Source organism: Schistocerca cancellata, chromosome 4 (assembly GCF_023864275.1).
Source record: "Schistocerca cancellata isolate TAMUIC-IGC-003103 chromosome 4, iqSchCanc2.1, whole genome shotgun sequence".
NCBI classification, from domain to species: Eukaryota; Metazoa; Arthropoda; class Insecta; order Orthoptera; family Acrididae; genus Schistocerca; species Schistocerca cancellata.
In genome coordinates, this window is record NC_064629.1 from 59,937,982 (window position 1) to 59,958,196 (window position 20,215).

The window sequence follows — 20,215 nt, forward strand, 5'->3', positions numbered from 1 at the left end:
ACAAACAGCCTACAAAAGTGCATCGAAATCTCGATTTCAATGCTTCGGAAAATAACATGTGGTGTTTGGTGGAATTCCAGTGTATACTTTCGTAATATGAAAATACACAGCGCACATGTTGCTGCACATCAAAGATGTTTCCAAAACGCGTCTTTTTTTCCCTGAGTTTCGTTTTCTAAAGTGCCACGAGATTGTATGCCCATGTATAAAACCATAACCATTCAAAGGATTGATAAGGGAAAATATACTGTCACCCGGGAGAAAGTGTATTTTTAACTGGGAAATCCGGGAAAAACCCGGGGAATTTTTTTTCCTTATCTATGTATACACCCTGGTACAGTTAAATTCACTATTTTATTTCATAAACATTACATTCATATGTGATGTACTGTATGGGTTTATTTTTTTCAGTACATTCAAAGAACATTAGTTTGATCTCTACTGATGTACAATGTTTTGAAGATTTTGATGTTGAAGGGTAACCCTCTTTGAGAGCAAAAAAAGTAGGTGATTTTCGTGACTTTATTTTTGTTTCAGGTAAAATAAAAATTAATAACCATTCTGATGATATAGTTTTACTCCTTACACTTTTGTCTTTAAGAAATCATTTTTATGTCTACACATCAGACACTCTCTGTAACTGCTGCATCAGGTTGAAAGACCCCTTACACCCAGAACATAGGTCATCATCAGGAATTCCTGAAGCCCTCCTATTAGACCTGTAAAAAACTAATTGTGCAAGTCATTTTCAATATATTTTCTTTCGGCATATATAGGATAATTGAAAAATATCAAGTTATAATAAAATGGTGACATGTTCAAACAAATGTCACGTTTTTTGTCCAAAACATAAACACAAAAGTGTGCACCAAAAATAGACTTTAGAAGATCTCGCAAAATGGCTACGTGTGCTGGTAGAGAGTTCAGTTTAGAATACCAGCATCAAATTCCAATGTACCATTCTCAGGTTATGTTTCTTGCCAATTTGGAAAATACAGTTTTGAGGAGGACACATTTAAAGTATTGGATTACATTTGTGGTAGTTAAGTTAAACATGCTTCTAGTCAGCGATCCCTGGACCCTATAGCAATCCTTCCAAATCCAAATGTAGGTCTTCCTCCATCTTTTTTGTGTCCGTGGTGGTCCTGCAGGCCTTTTTGGCACCATCTGTCATCCACTGTTAGAAGAGCAGATTCTTTCCATCTGATTTTGTGTAGAAGTTGTAACAGGTTGGTCCTATCCTACGTTCAAGTATGTTCATAATTTCCATAATGCCTGTTAGGTCGTCTTTGAAATTACGTGCTGCCACGTTGGCTGCAACATCGACTATTTTTTTTCCCCACTGTGAGTGGCTTTCAGACAACTTTTCCACAGATCACCTTGTAACCTTATAGTGGAGTTCCTGGCAAACTTAGGATGAACACTAAAATAAAGTAGACATCCCAGAGAACATTTTAAGCCAAAAATATCAGATTCCTCCAAAAATATCAAATTCCTGACCCCTTTAGGTCAGTTATCTCTCAATAACTAACATTATATTTCGAATTTAACCGTTTCATCCTGATAATAGCATTCATAAATAGGTTTGAATTTCAGAAGAGTTGCTCTGCTGAGATTGCCATTTACACATTCGGTAACAAAATTTTACAATAATTAAATAACAAAATAGCACCAGTTGGCATTTTGTGTGACCTATCTAAGGCATTTGACTAAGGGACTCATGGTATTCTCCTAGATAAACTGAGGTTTTATGTGGTGTAGCCAAGTAATGGATAATGGAATATATAACCAAAAGAATGCATGAAATTGTACTTTATAGCTAAACCAGTGTGAGCAAGGGTGAGACTTGTGACTGGGGATAAATCACTTACGGGGTTAGCCAACGCTCGCTCTCAGATCCACCTTGTTTCTCATACGCATAAACGAATTTTGGTCTAATACACAACTAGCAGAATGAATTCTTTTTGCGGGTGACATTAGTTTTGTAATCAGTCAAAACATACATACAGCAACAGAAGAAATGGTAAATAATCTTCTTGAAAGTATTATTGAGTGGTATTCTATAAATGGTCTTATTCTGTCAGAAAGGTATAATATATTCAGTTCTGCACATCTAGAGGTACTACACAAATGATAAGTGTAACACATGGTAAGGAGGATGAAAATGTTAACAATTTTATGTATCCATTTTGATGAGAATTTAAACTGAAAAAAAGGGAAAAAATTTTTGGAACTCCACAAACAATTCATTCCAGCCACATTTGCACTTCTGATCATTGCAAATCTTGGGGAGAGGCAAGCCAGTAAACTGACATGGTTAGAGTATTTTCATTCAGTAATACTTTTTGGAATAATGTTCTTGTGCACATTATCTTTAAGAAACAATATTATGGAAAGTTTCTACTCACCATATAACAGAGATACTGAGTCGCAGATAGGCACTACAAAAAGACTTTCACAATTGAAGCTTTTGGCAATTAAGGCCTTCATGCATTCTCTCTCTCTCTCTCTCTCTCTCTGTCTCTCTCTCTCTCTCTCTCTCTCTCTCTCTCTCTCTCTCTCTCTCTCTCTCTCTCTCTCTCCAGTTGCGTGAGACTGTGAGACTGCAGTCAAGTGTGCGAGTTGGTTTGTGTGTGTCTGTCTCTGTCATCTATTGTTGACGAAGGCCTTAACGGCTGAAAGCTATAATTGTGAGAGTCTTTTTGTTGTGCCTATCTGCGACTCAGCATCTCCACTGTATGATGAGTAGCAACTTCCCTTTTCATAATATTGTTACATACCATCCTGAATATTCCAGTGTTTGATTATCTTTAAGAAAGGTCTTCACTGCTTGAAAACATGCTGTGAGAATAGTATTGATCATCTTGTAAATATTTGTTTAAGAAGTTAGACATTTTGTTTACTGATTCACCCTATATTTATTCCCTCATGATGTTTGTTGTAAATAATCCACTGCAGCTCAAAAGTAGTGTACTCTCTTAAGATAACAGAAGAAAAAACTACATTAACTATGCCACATTAAGATTGGCTTTAATACAAAAACAAGTGCGTAGTGCTGCCACCAAATTTTTGAGCACTTAAGCAATGATGTAAACTGTCCGATGGACAATAAAGAGATTTTTGAAATGAACAAAACTTTCCCTTGACAACTGCTCCTGTTCCATAGAGAAATTTCTGTTTTTGTAGTCTGTAAAAAGTGGCAGTTAGGAATCACCAACTCAAATCTGAATTTATTTTTTTACTTTTTTAGGGAAATATTGCAACTTTTAAGTGGTTAGCATATAGCTGTGTTTACATATGAATATGTTATTTGAATGTAAAATGACTCGTTCTGCATCATTATGATAAATCATACAAATAACCTATGAAACGTGAAACTAGCTGTTACAGTAAGTATTTGGTACAGTATATGAATAGGTGTTACCATGAAACCTCCTGGCAGATTAAAACTGTATGCCGGACTGAGACTCGAACTCGGGACCTTTGCCTTTCGCGGGCAAAGAACACTTCCCCGCGAAAGGCAAAGGTCCCAAGTTCAAGTCTCAGTCCGGCACACAGTTGTAATCTGCCAGGAAGTTTCATATCAGCACACACTCCTCTGCAGAGTGAAAATTTCATTCAGGTGTTACCCTGTCATCTTGTGCAAAGACCAGGTTTGCCACAGGTTATAGGATTCAGGGAAATCAGAGAATTTCAAACACATCAGGGAAATTTAGAATTAAAAAACCACTGGAAAAATCTCATTATTGTCTCAGTAGGTGAAATGGTTTGTTTCCTGAGGTGTCATGCATCGTCGCTGGCTGGGTGCAGCTGAGCACCTGTGCTGCTTCCCTACTTCCTCATTCTTACTACTTCTCCTCATTGTATTACTCCCCTCAGCTTTCAGTCAGTGCTGCCAGCACTTCTTGCCACTAGCCTAGCAGCTACTGACAAGAGGCAGGGAGGCATGAGGAGTGATTTGTTTGTATCTGGTTCTCAGAGACGGCGGTCATGTGTGCATGAGTTGTGTCTGAGTGACTGTGTGAATGCATGTGTGCTCTCATTTTCTGACAAAAGCTATAGCTGAAAATTTGGTTGTGTGAGTGTGATTGTCTTTTCTACGTGCCTGTCTGTGGCTCAGCAAACACCTTTACAGTGAGTTGCTACCTATCCTCGTTATTATTGTTTCTCAAAGTACTTGAACAAGTTATCTGTTGCTTGATTGATTACCGTGGTCTGATTTCATCAACATGCTGTCTGTGGCTCGTAAATAGCTGGCCATATGAGTGGATTTCTGTGACTGGCCAAAACTGCAGGCCGTTTCTGTGGGTATCTGTAATGAATCGGGCCTGCTGATCTGAAGCCATTCGGTTTCCACTAATGTGCAAGCCCTGCCCGTTTGATCTAGTCTTACCGACCTGCCTGCAGGTTGGGTCTGTCTGTGTGTGTGGCATAATGGGCAGATTTTCGTGGTTTATCCTTGGACTCAGGACAGTACTCCTCAGCAGGCCAGAGGCCGTGAGGAATTGCGACTGTCTCGCAGCAAGTACATTGTACAGTGTGGCATTTTATACGCATTTTATTTGTTCTAGTACATTCTGGCACTTCAAAAGTAGTTTATATGTGAAAAAGTATGGACGATAAGAAAATGAAAATTGTGTCAGACACTGGAAGTTTGTACACTGTGCACTCATATATTTCTTGAAAGAAAAATCACAAAATATGTGTAAAATAATAGATATACCACAGTGGGTAATAACCGACAATAACCAACATAGTAGAACCAACATTTTATTGGTGGTCACCTGCAGTGTTGGTATACACAATTATTCCCCGCCTTATACACTTCTTTCAAGAGGCCTACTTTTTGCTGAGGTTATTTCCGAAATCAGTGAAGGTATTTTAAATCTTTCTTGCCACTCCAAGGAAATGTGTATTTTTGTCACCAAATGTGTTTTGTGTTATTGAAATAAAATAACATCAGTGGTCTCAATGAAGCACACACTGTCAGGTGGCTTGCGGAGTATGGATGTAGATGTAGATGTAGATATACCATTTGGCTTGCTTTCTCCATCTAAAAATAGTTCATTACAAAAGATGTTGGTGCTGGTACTGAAGATTTTTGCTCACATCAGGAAACGCCATCTGCTTACAAGCTTTTTTTTTGTTTTAGATATTTCCTTGTTTGCGCTATTGTTTCTTGTACCATAGTTACAAAGACAGATTGTCAACTTATTTCTTAACTTACCCTTGAGATCTCAAAGTTTGTCAGGGAAAAATTCTAAAACTTGTCTGGATATCAGGGAATTGCACTTTCGGAAACTTGTGGCAACCCTGAAAGACATTGGTGACAGTGCTTATGTACAATGTATGGCAACTCCTTCCTACATCTACTCACTCTCATCTTCCCCTTGAGGTGATGTTTCATAGTTGTGTTCTGAATTCATTTCAGTATGTGGTGCAATAACTCTAATATGTCTTCATTAGGCAGTAATATAATTCTTAAATGTCATATACATTGTGGCAGGAAAAACAAACCACTCACCATATAGAAGTGCCATCATTACTATGGTTCAGGTGCTCACCTCCACAAAAGCCTGTCGGCTGTCCAAGGTATTTTCCATGTAATGTAGTGGTTTCTTTGTAGATCTTCAGTATCCTCTATATACACAAATGATCTGACAGACAGGGGTTAGCAGCAGCCTTTGGCAGTTTGCTGATGATTCTGTGGTGTATGCGAAGGTGTCATTGTTGAGTGACTGTAGGGTGATACAGGATGACTTTGATGAAATTTCTAGTGGCTGTGATGAATGGCAGCTAGCTCTAAATGTAGGTAATGCAGATGAGTAGTAGAAACAATCATGTAATGCTTGAATACAGCATTAGCTGCTTGACACAGTCACATTGATTAGATATTTGGGCATGATGTAGCAAAGTGAAATGAAATGGAGCTAGCATTTGATTGTAGTAGGGAAGGAGAATAGTTGATTTTGATTTATTGGGAGAATTTTAAGAAAATCTGTTTCATCTGTAAAGCAGATCACATACAGAACACTAGTGCAACTCATTGTCGAGTACCGGCCGAGTGTTTGGAATCCTCACCATGTTGAATTAAAGGAAGACATTGAAACGATCCGGAGGTGGGCTGCTAGATTTGTTACTGGTGGGTTCAGTCATCACACAGGTGCTACAGAGATGCTTCAGGAACTCAAATGGAAATCACTGGCAGCAAGGTGACGTTATTTTCGAGGTTAAATGTTGAGAAAGTTAGAGAACTGGCATTTGAAGCTGACTGCAGAATGATTCTACTGCCACCAACATATGTTTACCATAAGTGCCATGAAGATTAGAAAAATTAGGACTCATACAGAGGCACATGGACAGTCACTTTCTCCTTACTCTACTTGTGAGTGGAACAGTGAAGGAAATGACTAGTAATGGTACAAGGCACCCTCTGCCATGCACAACATGGTGGCTTGCAGAGTAAATATGTGGATGTAGATCCTGTAGCAGTTAGTACCGATGGGGCACTAATTTTGATGAAAGCAACACAGCTGCTAAATAATGTTTCTCTCTGATTTGTTGCACCTATGTATGTTTGTATTTGTCGCAGGTTATTGTGATCTGTCAGAAACTGATTTAGTTTTTTATATATGTTACTCTTCTGTCTGCCAAGAAGTATCGTAGTGCTTCACACTTTTCATTGAAAATTATTTAATGTGAAAGTTAATAATTCTACCCTTCAGGCTATCGTATTTAGTCTGAATGCCAACAATATGTTTTAAATATCATTGCAGTTAACATAGCCTGTTTGTTGCAAATGAGTAGTACACACTCTGATGGGGATAGTGGTATGCACATGCACAGATGGTTATAGTATTGCATACACAAGGTATAAAAGGACAGTGCATTGGTGGAGCAGTCATTTGTACTCAAGTGATTCAAGTGAAAAGGTTTCCAACGTGCTTATGGCAGTGTGGTAGGAATTAAAAGACTTTGAATGTGAAATGGTAGTTGGAGCTAGACACATGGGACATTCCATTTCTGAAATCATTAGGGAATTCAATATTCCGAGATCCACGGTGTCAAGAGTGTGTCGAGAATACCAGATTTCAGGTATTACCTCTCACCACGGATAAGGCAGTGGCTGACAGCCTTCACCTAATGACAGACAGCAGCGGCAGTTGTGTACGGTTGTCAGTGCTAACAGACAAGCAACACTGCATGAAATAACTACAGATGTATTACGACATGTCTTTTAGGACAGTGAAGTGAAATTTGCCGTTAGTGGGCTGGGGGAGCATATGACCGATGCAAGTGTCTTTGCTAACATCATGACATTGACTGCAGCACCTCTCTTGGGCTTGTGACCATATCAGTTACACCCTGGATGACTTTAAATCTGAGGCATGGCCAGATGAGTCCTGGTTTTGGTTGGTAAGAGCTGATCAGTTGGTAAGAGTTGGTAGCAGGGTTAGTGTGTGGTGCTGACTCCACGAAACCATGGACCCAAGTTGTCAACAAGGCACTGTGCAAGCTGGACTGGGTCCTCTCTGGTCTAACTGAACTGATCATTGACTGGAAATAGTTATGTTTGGCTGCTTGGAGACCATTTACAGCTATTCATGGACTTCATGTTCCCAGACGACAATGGAATTTTTATGGATGACAGTGCGCCATGTCACCAGACCACAATTGTTCGTAATTGGTTTGAGGAACATCCTGGACAATGCAAGAAAATGATTTGGCCACCCATATTGCCCGACATGAATCCCACTGATCATTTATGGGACATAATTAAGAGATCAGTTTGTGCACAAACTCCTGCAGGGGCAACACTTTCACAATTACGGACAGCTGTAGAGGCAGCCTGGCTCAGTATTTTTGCAGGGGACTTCTGACAACTTGTTGAGTCTGTCACACATTGAGTTGCTGCACTACACTGGGCAAAAGGAGGTCTGACAGAATGTTAGGAGGCTGATGAGGAGGAGATGACTTTTGTCGTCTCAGGGTATGTTGTTCATACTTTATTTCAAAGTGATGTTCAGTTGTAGATATGCTGATGAATGTTAAATATTGTTGTTATAAATCAACTGTAAAAGAAAACTGTTATTTATTGGAGTCGGTTAAGAAGACTATGTAGGGAAGTGAATGCCAGCTCAGTGAACTACCATTCCTTCTGTTCAGAAAGCATCACCAAAGAGAGATCAGTATGAGCTTTATGGTAGTGTAATGTTGTGGAAAGCACTTGGTTCAGATTATGGTCTCACTATAATAATTTCTGTTTCCTGGTGCCCTGCCCACTTATGCAGTGTTGGGATTTTTCTTCAGTAAGACCAAGGCATGTCTCCGGACCAGTATTTGTCAAAGCTGAGCTGTAACTCTGACCCCAGTGACTTTGCTTTTGAGAGGACCTGGAATTCTAGGCAGAACAAGTGCCTCTGGTTTAAAAAAAGATGAAGTTTTTGAAAAGATTCAAACTAAATTTTAGACTAATCTGAAGCAATCCTACAATCAAAATACCACTTTCTCCTGGTAATATGGGACACGTTGCAATTATGGCTCTCTAGGGCTACTATTTAATCCCTTTGTGTGTTGAGCAATGATCTGATGCCTTGCACTGGAAAAAGAAAGGGCAAGGGGAAACGTCATTGACTTATTTCCCTATTTATTAACGAAAGGTCTGTGTTAAATTTTTCTTTACCATTCTGCAAAATGAGCAGTGAGACTGTACCTCCACTGGCCCCATGGGAGGGCTGTAGAGAATCCTGTGAATTTCGGTTATGTCTTTTGTATTTGAAGTATGCCTTGGGTCACTCTCTTCCCAGGTTTCTTCTAGTGGGAAAGATGACACCCGCCAGTGGCTGAAGAGCCCGAAAGCAGCTGGTCGTAGGGCTTCACGCTCATCCTCAGTCCAGGAGACTGAGCCAGTGAAGTCCTCCCAGCCAGGGAAACCCAAGGAGCAGCAAGAGAAACCCAAAAAGAAAACCCTTAAGACCAAGGAAATTGCAGTGGCACCCACACCACCACTACCTACAAGCTCTGCATCTGATGATGGGGTGGAGATTCTGGCATCCATTGAGGACCTAGATCTCGCGAGACTCTCAGACATAATGGATATAGACTGCTCAGGCAATAAGTCGGTGGCAGCAGGTGACACTGAGGCGTAAACAGCCTCATTCAGTGTTCCATGCCTTCCCAGTCTCACGATGATGTCATCCTCCAGTGGAATTTCGGCTGTTTTTTCCAACACCTGGCTGAGCTACGGCAACTGTTATCTTTACACCTGCTATCTGCATTGCCCTCCAGGAAAACTGGTTCCTGGCCATGCGGACCCTTGCCCAAGCAGCTATGAGGGATATTACAGGAACCGTAGCGACTGTAATTGAGTATCAGGTGGAGTTTGCGTTTGTGTCCTGAACTCAGCCTGTAGTGAACATGTGCCCCTTCAAACCCCTGTTGAAGCTGTGCCTGTCAGAATAAGGACGACGCAGGAAATAACTGTCAGCAATGTATATCTTCCTCCAATCTTCTTCCAGATGGTGCAGTACCGCTTAATGTGTTAGCTGCACTGATTGATCAAATCCCTAAACCTTTTCTACTTCTGGGAGATTTTAGTGCCCATAACCTCTTATGGGGTGGTACCGTGCTTACTGGCCAAGGCAGAGATGTCGAAACTCTACTGTCGCAATTCGACCTCTGCCTCTTGAATACTGGGGCTGCCACACATTTTGGTGTGGTTCATGGTAGTTACTCGGCCATTGATTTATCAATTTGCAGCCCAGGACTTCTCTCACTTATCCACTGGAGAACACATGACGATCTGTGTTGTAGTGACCACTTCCCTATCTTCCTGTCACTACCCCGGCATCAGGCTCATGGACGCCTGCCCAGATGGGCTTTGAACAAGGTGGACTGGCGAACTTTCATGTCTACTGTCACTGCTGAATCTCCCCCACACAGTAACATCGATGTGATGGTTGAGCAGGTGACTAGCACAATTGTTTCTGCGGCAAAAAACACGATCTCTCGCCCTTTAGGGTGCCCGAGGCGTAAGGCAGTCTCTTGGTGGTTGGCGGAAGTCGCTGAAGCAATTAAGGAGCGTTGGCGAGCTCTACAGCAACATAAGCGGCACTCTTTCCTGGAGCACCACATAGCCTTTAAATGACTCCGTGCCCGTGTTCCTTACCTTATCAAACAACAGAAGGAGGAGTATTGGGAGAGATATGTCTCCACCATTGGGTGCCACACATCACCTTCCCAAATCTGGGTAAAGATTAAATGTCTTTTTGGATACCAGGCCCCAACAGCTGTGCCTGGTGTTACCATAAATGGCGAGTTATGTACCGATGCAAACGCAATTGCCAAGCACGTTGCTGAGCACTTTCCTCAAGCCTCTGCATTGAAGAATTACCCCCCCCCCCCCTCACCCCCCCCCCCCCCCAGCGTTTCGCACACTCAAATGGCGTCTGGAAGGGAATATCCTCTAATTCACTACATGCTGCAGTGAATCCTATGACACCCCATTTACAGAGTGGGAGCTCCTCAGTGCCCTTTCATATTGTCCTGACACGGCTCCTGGGCCTGATCGCATCCACAGCTAGATGATTAAACATCTCTTATCTGACTACAGGCGAAATCTTGTCATCTTCAACCGGACCTGGTGCGATGGCATCTTTCCATCACAGTGGCGGGAGAACACCATCATTCCAGTGCTCAAACCTGGTAAAAACCCACTCGATGTTGATAGCTATCGGCCTATCAGCCTCACCAACGTTTTTTGTAAGCTGCTGGAACGTATGGTATGTCAGCAGTTGGGTTGGGTCCTGGAGTCACGTGGCTTGCTGGCTCCATGTCAGGGCGGCTTCCGCCAGTGTCGCTCTATCACTGACAATCTTGTGTCCATTGAGTCTGCCATCCTAACAACCTGTTCCAGACGACAACACCTGATTGCTGTCTTTCTTTACTTACGTAAAGCATACGGCACAACTTGGGGACATCATATCCTTGCCGCATTGTATGAGTGAGGTCTCCGGGTACCACTCCCGATTTTTATCCAAAACTTCCTGTTGCTCTGTACTTTCTGTGTCCAAGTTGGTGACTCCCATAGTTCCATCCATATCCTGGAGAATGGAGTCCCACAGGGCTCTGTATTGAGTGTGTCTCTATTTCTAGTGGCCATTAACAGTCTAGCAGCAGCTGTCGGGCCCTCCGTCTCACTTTCTCTGTATGCAGATGAGTTCTGCATTTCGTACTGCTGCTCCAGTACTGTTATTGCTGAGCAGCGCCTCCAGGGAGCCATCCACAAGGCGCAGTCATGGGCTCTAGCCCACGGCCTCCACTTTTCAGCTGCAAAGTTGTGTGTCATGCATTTCTGTCGGCATCGTACCGTTCATCCGGAACCCGAACGTTAACTTAATGATGGTCCACTCACTGTAGTGGAGACATATCAGTTTCTAGGACTGGTTTTCGATGCTCAATTGACTTGGCTCCCTCATCTTTGTCAACCTAAGCAGAAGTGCTGGCAGCACCTCAATGCCCTCCGTTGCCTGAGCAACACCAATTGGGGTGCAGATCACTGTACACTGCTGCAGCTCTACAGAGCCTTTGCCAAATCCCCAATTGACTATGGGAGTGTGGTTTATGGTTTGGCAGCGCCTTCAGCTTTGGGGTTCGATTAGTGACAGGAGCTTTTAGGACGAGTCCGGTGACCAGCGTACTGGTGGAGGCTGCTGTCCCTCCACTGCAGATAAGGCGTTCGCAAATGCTTGCCAGTTATGCAGCACACATTCATAGTACCCCTGAGTATCCGAATTATCTTCTTCTTTTCCCGCCCAAGGCAGTCCATCTCCTGCATCGGCAGCCCAGATCGGGGCTGACGATTGCGGTTCGCATGTGGTCCCTTCTATCCGAACTGGAGTCCTTCCCTTTACCACCTCTACTTGCGGTCTATTCACGTACGCCTCCATGGTGTACGCCTCGACCTTTCTCATGGTCCTAAGGACTCCGTTAACCCCGCCGCTCTCCGCCGTCACTTACTCTCGATTCTTGATGTGTTCCGGGGCTCTGAAGCAGTTTACACTGATGGCTCATTGGCTGATAGTCACATAGGCTTCGCATATGTTCATGGAGGACATATTGAGCAGCACTCCTGGCCAGTTGGCTGCAGTGTTTTCACTGCAGAGCTGGCGGCCATATCTCGTGCTCTTGAGCACATCCGCTCATGCGGTGGCGTGTCATTTCTCCTGCGCATTGACTCATTGAGCAGCCTACAAGCTATCGACCAGTGCTACCCTTGCCACCCTCTGGTAGCGTCCATTCAGGAGTCCATCTATGCCCTGGAACAGTTCTGCCATTCCGTGGTGTTTGTGTGGACCCCAGGCCACGTCGCAATCCCCGGCAGCAAACTTGCTGACAGGCTGGCCAAACAGGCGACGCGGAAACCACTTCTGGAGATAGGCATCTCCGAAGGTGACCCGCATTCTGTCTTACACCGCAGGGTTTTTCGGCTTTGGGAGACAGAATGGCATTACAGCATGCACAACAAACTGCGTGTCATTAAGGAGACTATGAATATGTGGGAGTCTTCCATGCAGGCCTCTCGCAGGGAATCAATTGTCCTGTGCCGGCTCCGCATTGGCCATACGTGGCTAACGCATGGTTACCTACTCCGTCCTGAGGACCCACCTCATTGTCGCTGTGGCTCCCTAGTGACAGTTGTCCACCTCTTGCTGGACTGCCCACTTTTAGCTGCTCTGCTGCAGGATTTTAACTTTCCCAGCACCCTACGCTTGGTGTTGGGTGACAATGCCTCCACAGCAGCTTTAGTTTTATGTTTTATCTCTGAGAGTGGGTTTTATACTTCTATGTAGGTTTTTAGCACATGTCCTTTGTCCTTCTGTGTCCTCCACCCTAATGCTTTTAAGGTGGAGGTTTTAATGTGTTGCAGAGTGGCTTTTCCTTTTTATTCTTGTGGTCAGCCAGCCACTGTGATCTGCTTACATGTTTTACTCTCTCATGTTTCTTGTGTCTCTCTGTTGTTTTTGTGTCCCCTTTTGTTCCTTTTAGTGTTCGTTGCCTTCCCATCGTTCTTGTGGCTTTTACTTTCTTTCCGTTTTGTATTATGTGTTTCGTCGGTTTTATTCTCACACTTGTGACATTGTTTTATTAGGAACAAGGGACTGACGGCCTCATAGTTTGGTCTCTTCTCTCGCCTTTAAACCAACCAACCAACCTCTTTGTTGTATGAATTTGCTATCATAGGTGTAAACTTTAAAAAAAGATTTATTGGAGGTGCTTCAAAGTTAATATAGTTATTTGGTTTCATGAAACATTTTCAGGTAGTTCAAGGCCAAGAAGTGAAGTCACTAAACAGGTAATGTTTAGTGATGGTATTCGACCTGGCGGAGACTTAACGGAGTTGGATGGTTCATCTGAACCAAGAATACCTTATCGCCGCCAGGAAAGGACTTCAAAGAGGATTGGTACACCACCTGGTCAGTAGATATATGTTCATATTTTTTCGTCTTTAAGTGGCTTGCATGAGGAACTAAAACAGTTACTGCTTTACTGTACTCTTTTTTCCGATCCCTTTTTTCCAGCAATAAATGTTTCCAAAATTTCTGTGTCAGAAGCATACCTACAGTTAAACAGATCTGAACACAGTTGTAAGACACATCGCATTTTAATGCATAGTATTGCATTATTGTGTTCACAGAGAAAAAAAGAATGTTGCATTTCTATTGAAACTACTGCATGATGGTGTACTTAACTGCATATACCAAAATCAAATGCAGAGGAAGAGCACACAACAACAACAAAAATTCAGCTGCAAGATGCATTGGTTTCTTGTTGTAGAGTTATCAGGGGGGACTGATAGGACAGGCAGAAGAAATGTGTCTTGTGGTAAGCTGAACATGATCTTTGAAAGGACAAATCTCTCCACTCAGAGCTTGGGGAGATACACAATAGAGTATCAGTAATAGATTCCTGAGAGTGCAGAAGTGCTGCTTACTAGATGGCAGTCTGTGTGCTAGTAGACAGAACCCTTGTGTTAAGGTGAAATAATTTGAAACATATAAGAAGAAACACAGTGTGATGAAAAAGACTACACATATGAAACAAAAGTGCAAGGAAAGGCAAATGCAGCATTAAGGCTTTGCAGCAGCGAAAACATTCGAAAGGTGAGGATAATTAAAACGATGGTGAGTGGACAAGGTAGTGTGAAAAAGGCAACAGTGGAGAATTGTGTAACTTCACACCTGCAGTTGATAAGATCAAAATCTATGTTGCAGAGAAAATTCCCAGCTGTGCAGTTCTGATGTCCTATTATTTGGAGCAAATATTCAAATTATTTGAGAAGATATGTCCTCATCACTGCATACATGTTACGAGGCAAAGAAACAGGTTTTAGAGGAAGGACTCTGAGGTGGTCAAAAATTTTAAACAAATATATCGTGCAGTGCCTACACAATGTAAGGGGTTTGTTGATAGGTTGAGAAAAATGTTAGGTGGTTCATACCTTGGGGAATATTTGATTAGCATTCCTATCAGTATACAGTAATTTGTTTTGCTCTTGAACTTTGTATATTTCTTGGTAACCTTCAGTGTCAATTTTTTTCTATTCCTGTAACTAATTCTGAAAGCTTGAGATTTGAGGGATCTTTCCATTCTCCCTGCTTGCTCATTGTATAAGAATTGTTTGGCTGAAAGTAGTTATATCTGCTTGATTATTTTAAGAGTGTTGTTGCTTGGCTGTAAGTACTTGTTATATCTGTCATTAATGTACATATGGTAATTGAACATCTGGAGTGGTGTATAAACAGTTTAAGAAGTAAAGGTTACATCTCAGCGAGTAACTGTGGCACTTAGTTGCCGATAGGCACATAAACAAGATGGAACTTTGCATACTATCTTTTGGATGAATTATTTATTGCTAATGTAGTTACTACATCAGTGATTTTTATGTAACTTGTAATTTTTCTTCAGCTTTCAGATTAGAACATATCTAAAACAGGAAGACATATAAGTAACTATTCTTCATTTGCTCCTCCCATTAATGGTGCACGAAAAAATCCTAATGTATGGCAGTATCTTTGTAGTGATTCACAGAGTATAGATGGTGTTGACTTCCATACTTATGATTGACTTCTTAACATAACTTCAAAGCTGTAAACCTTGAGTTATAATTATTATTTCTTGTCTGAGTGTTTATACAGTCTTGACTATGTTCAGCAGTAATGCTTTTTAGTGTGTATTGATGTTCAAACAAATTGTTTGATTCCATTAAATATTTGCTGGTGCTAAATTTAGTTATTGAGAAAAGGACAGTTTGTGAAGAAATTTTAATTACATGTTCTAGCACCCAATGAGTAGCATATGTGTATGAGGTCAACAGTTGCTACTTCACTCAGGAAATATGATCACTTAATACTTAAAGATATATTTCTTGCTATAACATGACTGAAGTAATATAATTTGAATCAGTTTTGTTACACTCATAGCCGTGACAACTTCCTCATAAGTGATGGCTGGCCAAAATAGTGTACAAGGGAGTGCAGACAGTATGATTATGTTGTATTTGTTGTCTGCTTTTTGTACTGTTAGAAAACCTAGTGCTTCTGAGGTAAGCTCTATGGTTGTGCAGTTTCTTCATGTGTTTAGTTTGGTAGTTGTTTATTCATCCACAGCCCATTTTACAATGATATTAGACATTTCAGCTTAATGAAACAGTAAAACACAATGAAAAGTTTACAATTAAACATAATTTAAGTTAAGATCCATGTAATTCATTTAAGATCTAGTTTCACCAAGACTTAGACATTGTTTACAACTGGACAATTTTAATGTGCCAGAAAATTTCAAATTAGCACAAACTTCAGTGCAAATTGAAAAACTCTCTCTCTCTCTCTCTCTCTCTCTCTCTCTCTCTCTCTCTCTGAAACTTTCCATCAAGTTCTTCATGCTTTCATGCTTATGTGCATGAAAAACAGACTTGGCATCCTTTTATGATGAAGACTTACGTTGTCACAGTGGTAAGACACTAAACTGATGTTTGGGCAGAATGGATTCAATTTCTCAACCAGCCATCCAGTTTTATGTTTTCTGTGGTTTTTCTAAATAACTTAACTAACCCAACTAAATACCTTAAGACAAATTCTAGGAAAGTTCCTTTAAAAAAGCCAGTTCCAATTTCCTTCCTCACCCTACCCCAATCTGAGCTTGTGCTCCGTCTTTTGTGATGTTGTCGTTGGAATTTTAAATCCCAATCTTGTTTTCTATCTTCCGTAATTAAGGATATGTTGAATGCGGGAAGATGACTAGAGGTTAGTATTCTCCATCACAAATACTGAGTGAATGAATTTTAGTAACATATATTACAGTGGAAGTACACTGTAGAAATGTTTTATTATTCATTTATATTACATTTTTACTGGCTTCTGCTTTGTGTTACATAAGTGATATGGTACTGTATGTGCTAGCCAATGGCCTTGCTGCAGTGGTAAACACTGGTTCCTGTCAGATTACCGAAGTTAAACACTATTGGGCTTGAGTAGCAATTGGATGGATGTCTGTCCGGGTCTGCCAGGCACTGTTAGCAAGCAGGGTGCACTCAGCTCTTGTGAGGCCAATTGAGGATATACTTGATTGAAAAGTTGCGGCTCCAGCCATGAAAACTGACAACACCTGGATGAGCCATGTGCTGACCACTTGCCCCTCCATATTTGCATCCAGTGATGCCTAAATGTTCAGATGGAGGGACATCAAATTGTGCAGTTTGATTCCCTGGTAGAAAATTTTGTTTTGAGTTTATTTTCCCTTGGTTGTATGCTAATGCTAGATCCTGTTCCAGTCATGGGTAGGGCTATTTGTGTAATAACAACAGATATTTTACTTAGGATTGATAGATGCAATCATGTGATGCTCTTTAAACAAATTTCTACCATGAGCTGTATTATTATTATTATTATTTTATGCTTATGGAACTTCTCTACATTTTCAAAATTATATCCATATTTTAATAATTTAATCTCCAAAAATGAGTCCGTAACTAAAGAAAGAGTATTCATGAGAACTTTATGTAACAATGACTGTGTGTATGTAACAATGACTGCGACACACTTGCTATTACATGTTGTCGATAGGATTCTAATGTTAGAACATGTTGTAGATAGTCTCCTTGCTAGTATCTTCATAAGCTCATTCCACTTCAACTGACGATCACCAGTAAAAACTTCATGTTGTACATTCAACGGAAGTATCATCTACGTTTGATGTGACACTATAATTTCCCCTATTTCAGCAAATATTAGTGACATTTGATTCTTTTGTGTTGTGTGTTAGTTTATTACATACTGACTGATTGTAAACATCTTTTGTGGTGTTTTATCTGAGATTACAATGGTGTTCTCATAAACGAAGATACTTACTTCCCCATCTCTAATATATTCCTAAGTCACTTCTGTATATCAAGAGCAATTATGTTCCTTAGATATAACCCAAAGATGAACCTGTATTAATTTATTTTCTGTCTGATAATGCTTCACAAGATACACTGATGAGCCGAAACATTATGGCCATCTGCTTAATAGCTTGTTGGGCCATCTTTGTGACTCAGTATATTTCCGATTCTGCGTATTAACAATTCTACAGTGTTTGGTATATTTTTGGGGCTATGTAGCACCAGTTGTCTATGCACAAGTTGTGTAATTCCCGTAAATAACTGGTCGCTGATATGTGTATGCAGTAATGGCGCTAGATAGCGATACAGATGGGAACCGTCGGATTCACATCAGATGAATTTGGTGACAGAGACATTAATTTGATTTCACTGTCATGCTCCTTGAACCACTATAGCACGAATCTGGCTTTTAGACACAGTCAGTTGTACTGCTGAAAGACGACGCCATTGTCAGGGAAGACATCAAACATGAAGGGGTGCAGGTGTTCCACAATTGACCTGATGTCTTCGATTACTACCACAGGTCCCACGCAAGTGCAGAAGACTATCTGTCATAGTGTAATACTGCTCCCACCAGCCTTCATCTGTGGCATGGTGCACGTTTTGAGAAGTCGTTTGCCTGGATCATGACATTTGTGGAGACGACCATCGACCTGGTGTAGGAAAAACTGATTCATCCAAAGAGCTAACATGTTTCCAGTGATACACAGTCCAATCTCGATTATCCCAAGCCCACTACAATTATAAATGACAGTGTTATTGGGCCAACATGTGAATATGCTGGGGTCGTCTGCTGCGGAACCCCTTGTTCAACAATGGGTGCTGAATTGTACATGTGCGTCCAGCGGCATTGTGCTCTTTCACCAGAGGTGCCACAGATCGCCATCTGTGATATTTTACATAGCAGACAAGCCTCCAACAAGAGTTGTGGACAGCCAAACACTTAGTGCCTAATGGTAGTTTCACTGCACTTCTACCACATTCTGTAGATGCTCACGACAGTAGCATGTGAACATTCGACGAGTTTCACCATTTTTGAAATACTTGTTCACAGGCTCTGCATAATAATAATCTGCCGTTTGGCAAAGTCACTTATCTCAGTGGATTTCTCCATTTGCAGCACAAATCGTTGCTAGGGTAATCCCCCATCCATCTCTGCTTACCTTACTTTTCTTACTGTGTCATGTGCCCACAACGCCACCAAGAGGTATCCAACTTTACAGTGGCCAGTGGTCGCAATGTTTTGGCTTATCAGTGTATATTTATGCTTAATTTAAGTTCTCTCTACATCTGTACCCTGTTTCTCATATATGATCTGAGGCAGTCGTTCTCTTATTCCTGTTGATTCTAGCTTTTCTGTTATATGGTCAACAGTGACAGTGGCCATGGGTAGATTTGAGACTATGTCTGACCGACTGGTGAATTAAATATCCACTTCTTTAAACCCCACCTTTGCTAATTCTGTATTTCTATGGCAAAAGGGATATTCTACCTAAACCTACAATGTGTAAAGTTCTCCTGGACAGCACACTGCTCTTTCATATTTTCAAGTACACAGTAGTAATAAACCTGTGAAACATTTCAAGAAATCACTGTAGGTGAGTGGCCAATAACAATGTAACAAATGATACAATATGTGAAAGAAAAACTCATGGACTTTGTTTAACATTCTTTATAAATGTTCTGTGTGTCCACCCTTCATCACACGGCACACATCTGATCCGTAATCTAATTCTACCTATACCCAACTCAACATTTTGGGTGAAGTGGATTGGGGGTGACGCGTTGCTTCTGTGTATAATTGGGTTGTGGCAGCAGATCATGGCAGGGGTGCAGGCTGATGGCAGCTCAGTAAAACAATATTAAAGGTCAAGTACTTTATTGTAACTTGTGCAGCTACACTCATAAACCACAGTGTGGTGGCAATGCCCCCTTGGTTGTGTGGTGCTGTAGGTATGTACTGCACGGTGTTGGCTGGCACCCAGCTGGTAGACTGTGGTAAATGTGCCCTGGAAATCTAACGCCCACCAGCAAACTAGCAGTGCATGACCCAGTTAGGTGTGGTGCAGCTGCATGCAGGTGGTGTCAGTGGTGCAGAAGATGGCTGGAACACTTGCAGAGGGTGCCAGCCTATGCCAGTGGCCGCACAAGGCACCAAGGTGCCCACACAAGTGTGGAAGGGAGGATGGCTGTATTGCCCCCAATCACGACTCACTGTCTCCTGGGCAGGAGTCAAGCTGCTGCTGGAGTTAGTTGGGAAGTAGCCCACCATACAAGAGGCATCAAGTCTGAGAATGAGGGTTTGGTATTAGAAAATAGTGCAGTAGTGGTGGCTGACAGGGCTCATAGTGGTTCCTTGCTGACACAAGATGCTGCAGTGCCTGGCGGGGCCCCATCATCATAGCAGGTGTGCTCGGCAGTGAAACTCTCTGTTAAAAATTGATTGTTATTTATACTGGTCAGCAGTTCCCTTTCACTTCTGCTAATGCTACACTTTTATGCTTCCAAAGTAACGGTAAAAAAATAGTGATGGGTCTATACAGGAGTGATGATAACAGCTGCTGCGATACAGTGTTGCAGTCTTCAAGGTTGTGTAGTAGATACAGAACATAAACGCTATCTGTGATGTAACCTCATCAAGAAAAAATCGCAATAGTCAAGTCTAGCAACCCTGGTGGCTACTCTGATAGCTTCAAGTCAGTAGCCGCAACACGACCTATCCAGCAATGTGGCATTGTCTCAGTCAGGTAATCTCGTACACAATTTTGGAAATGT

General features: G+C 41.6%; 1 protein-coding gene across 1 annotated transcript in view; it reads left to right on the forward strand.

Moving 5' to 3' along the window:
• Positions 1-20,215, forward strand: part of LOC126184931 (zinc finger FYVE domain-containing protein 9) — a 412,866-nt gene that overhangs the window by 185,129 nt on the left and 207,522 nt on the right. Inside the window, exon 7 of the mRNA XM_049927602.1 lies at positions 13,320-13,475. Coding sequence (XP_049783559.1) covers positions 13,320-13,475 — 156 coding nt within the window. The remainder of the gene's footprint in view (positions 1-13,319; positions 13,476-20,215) is intronic.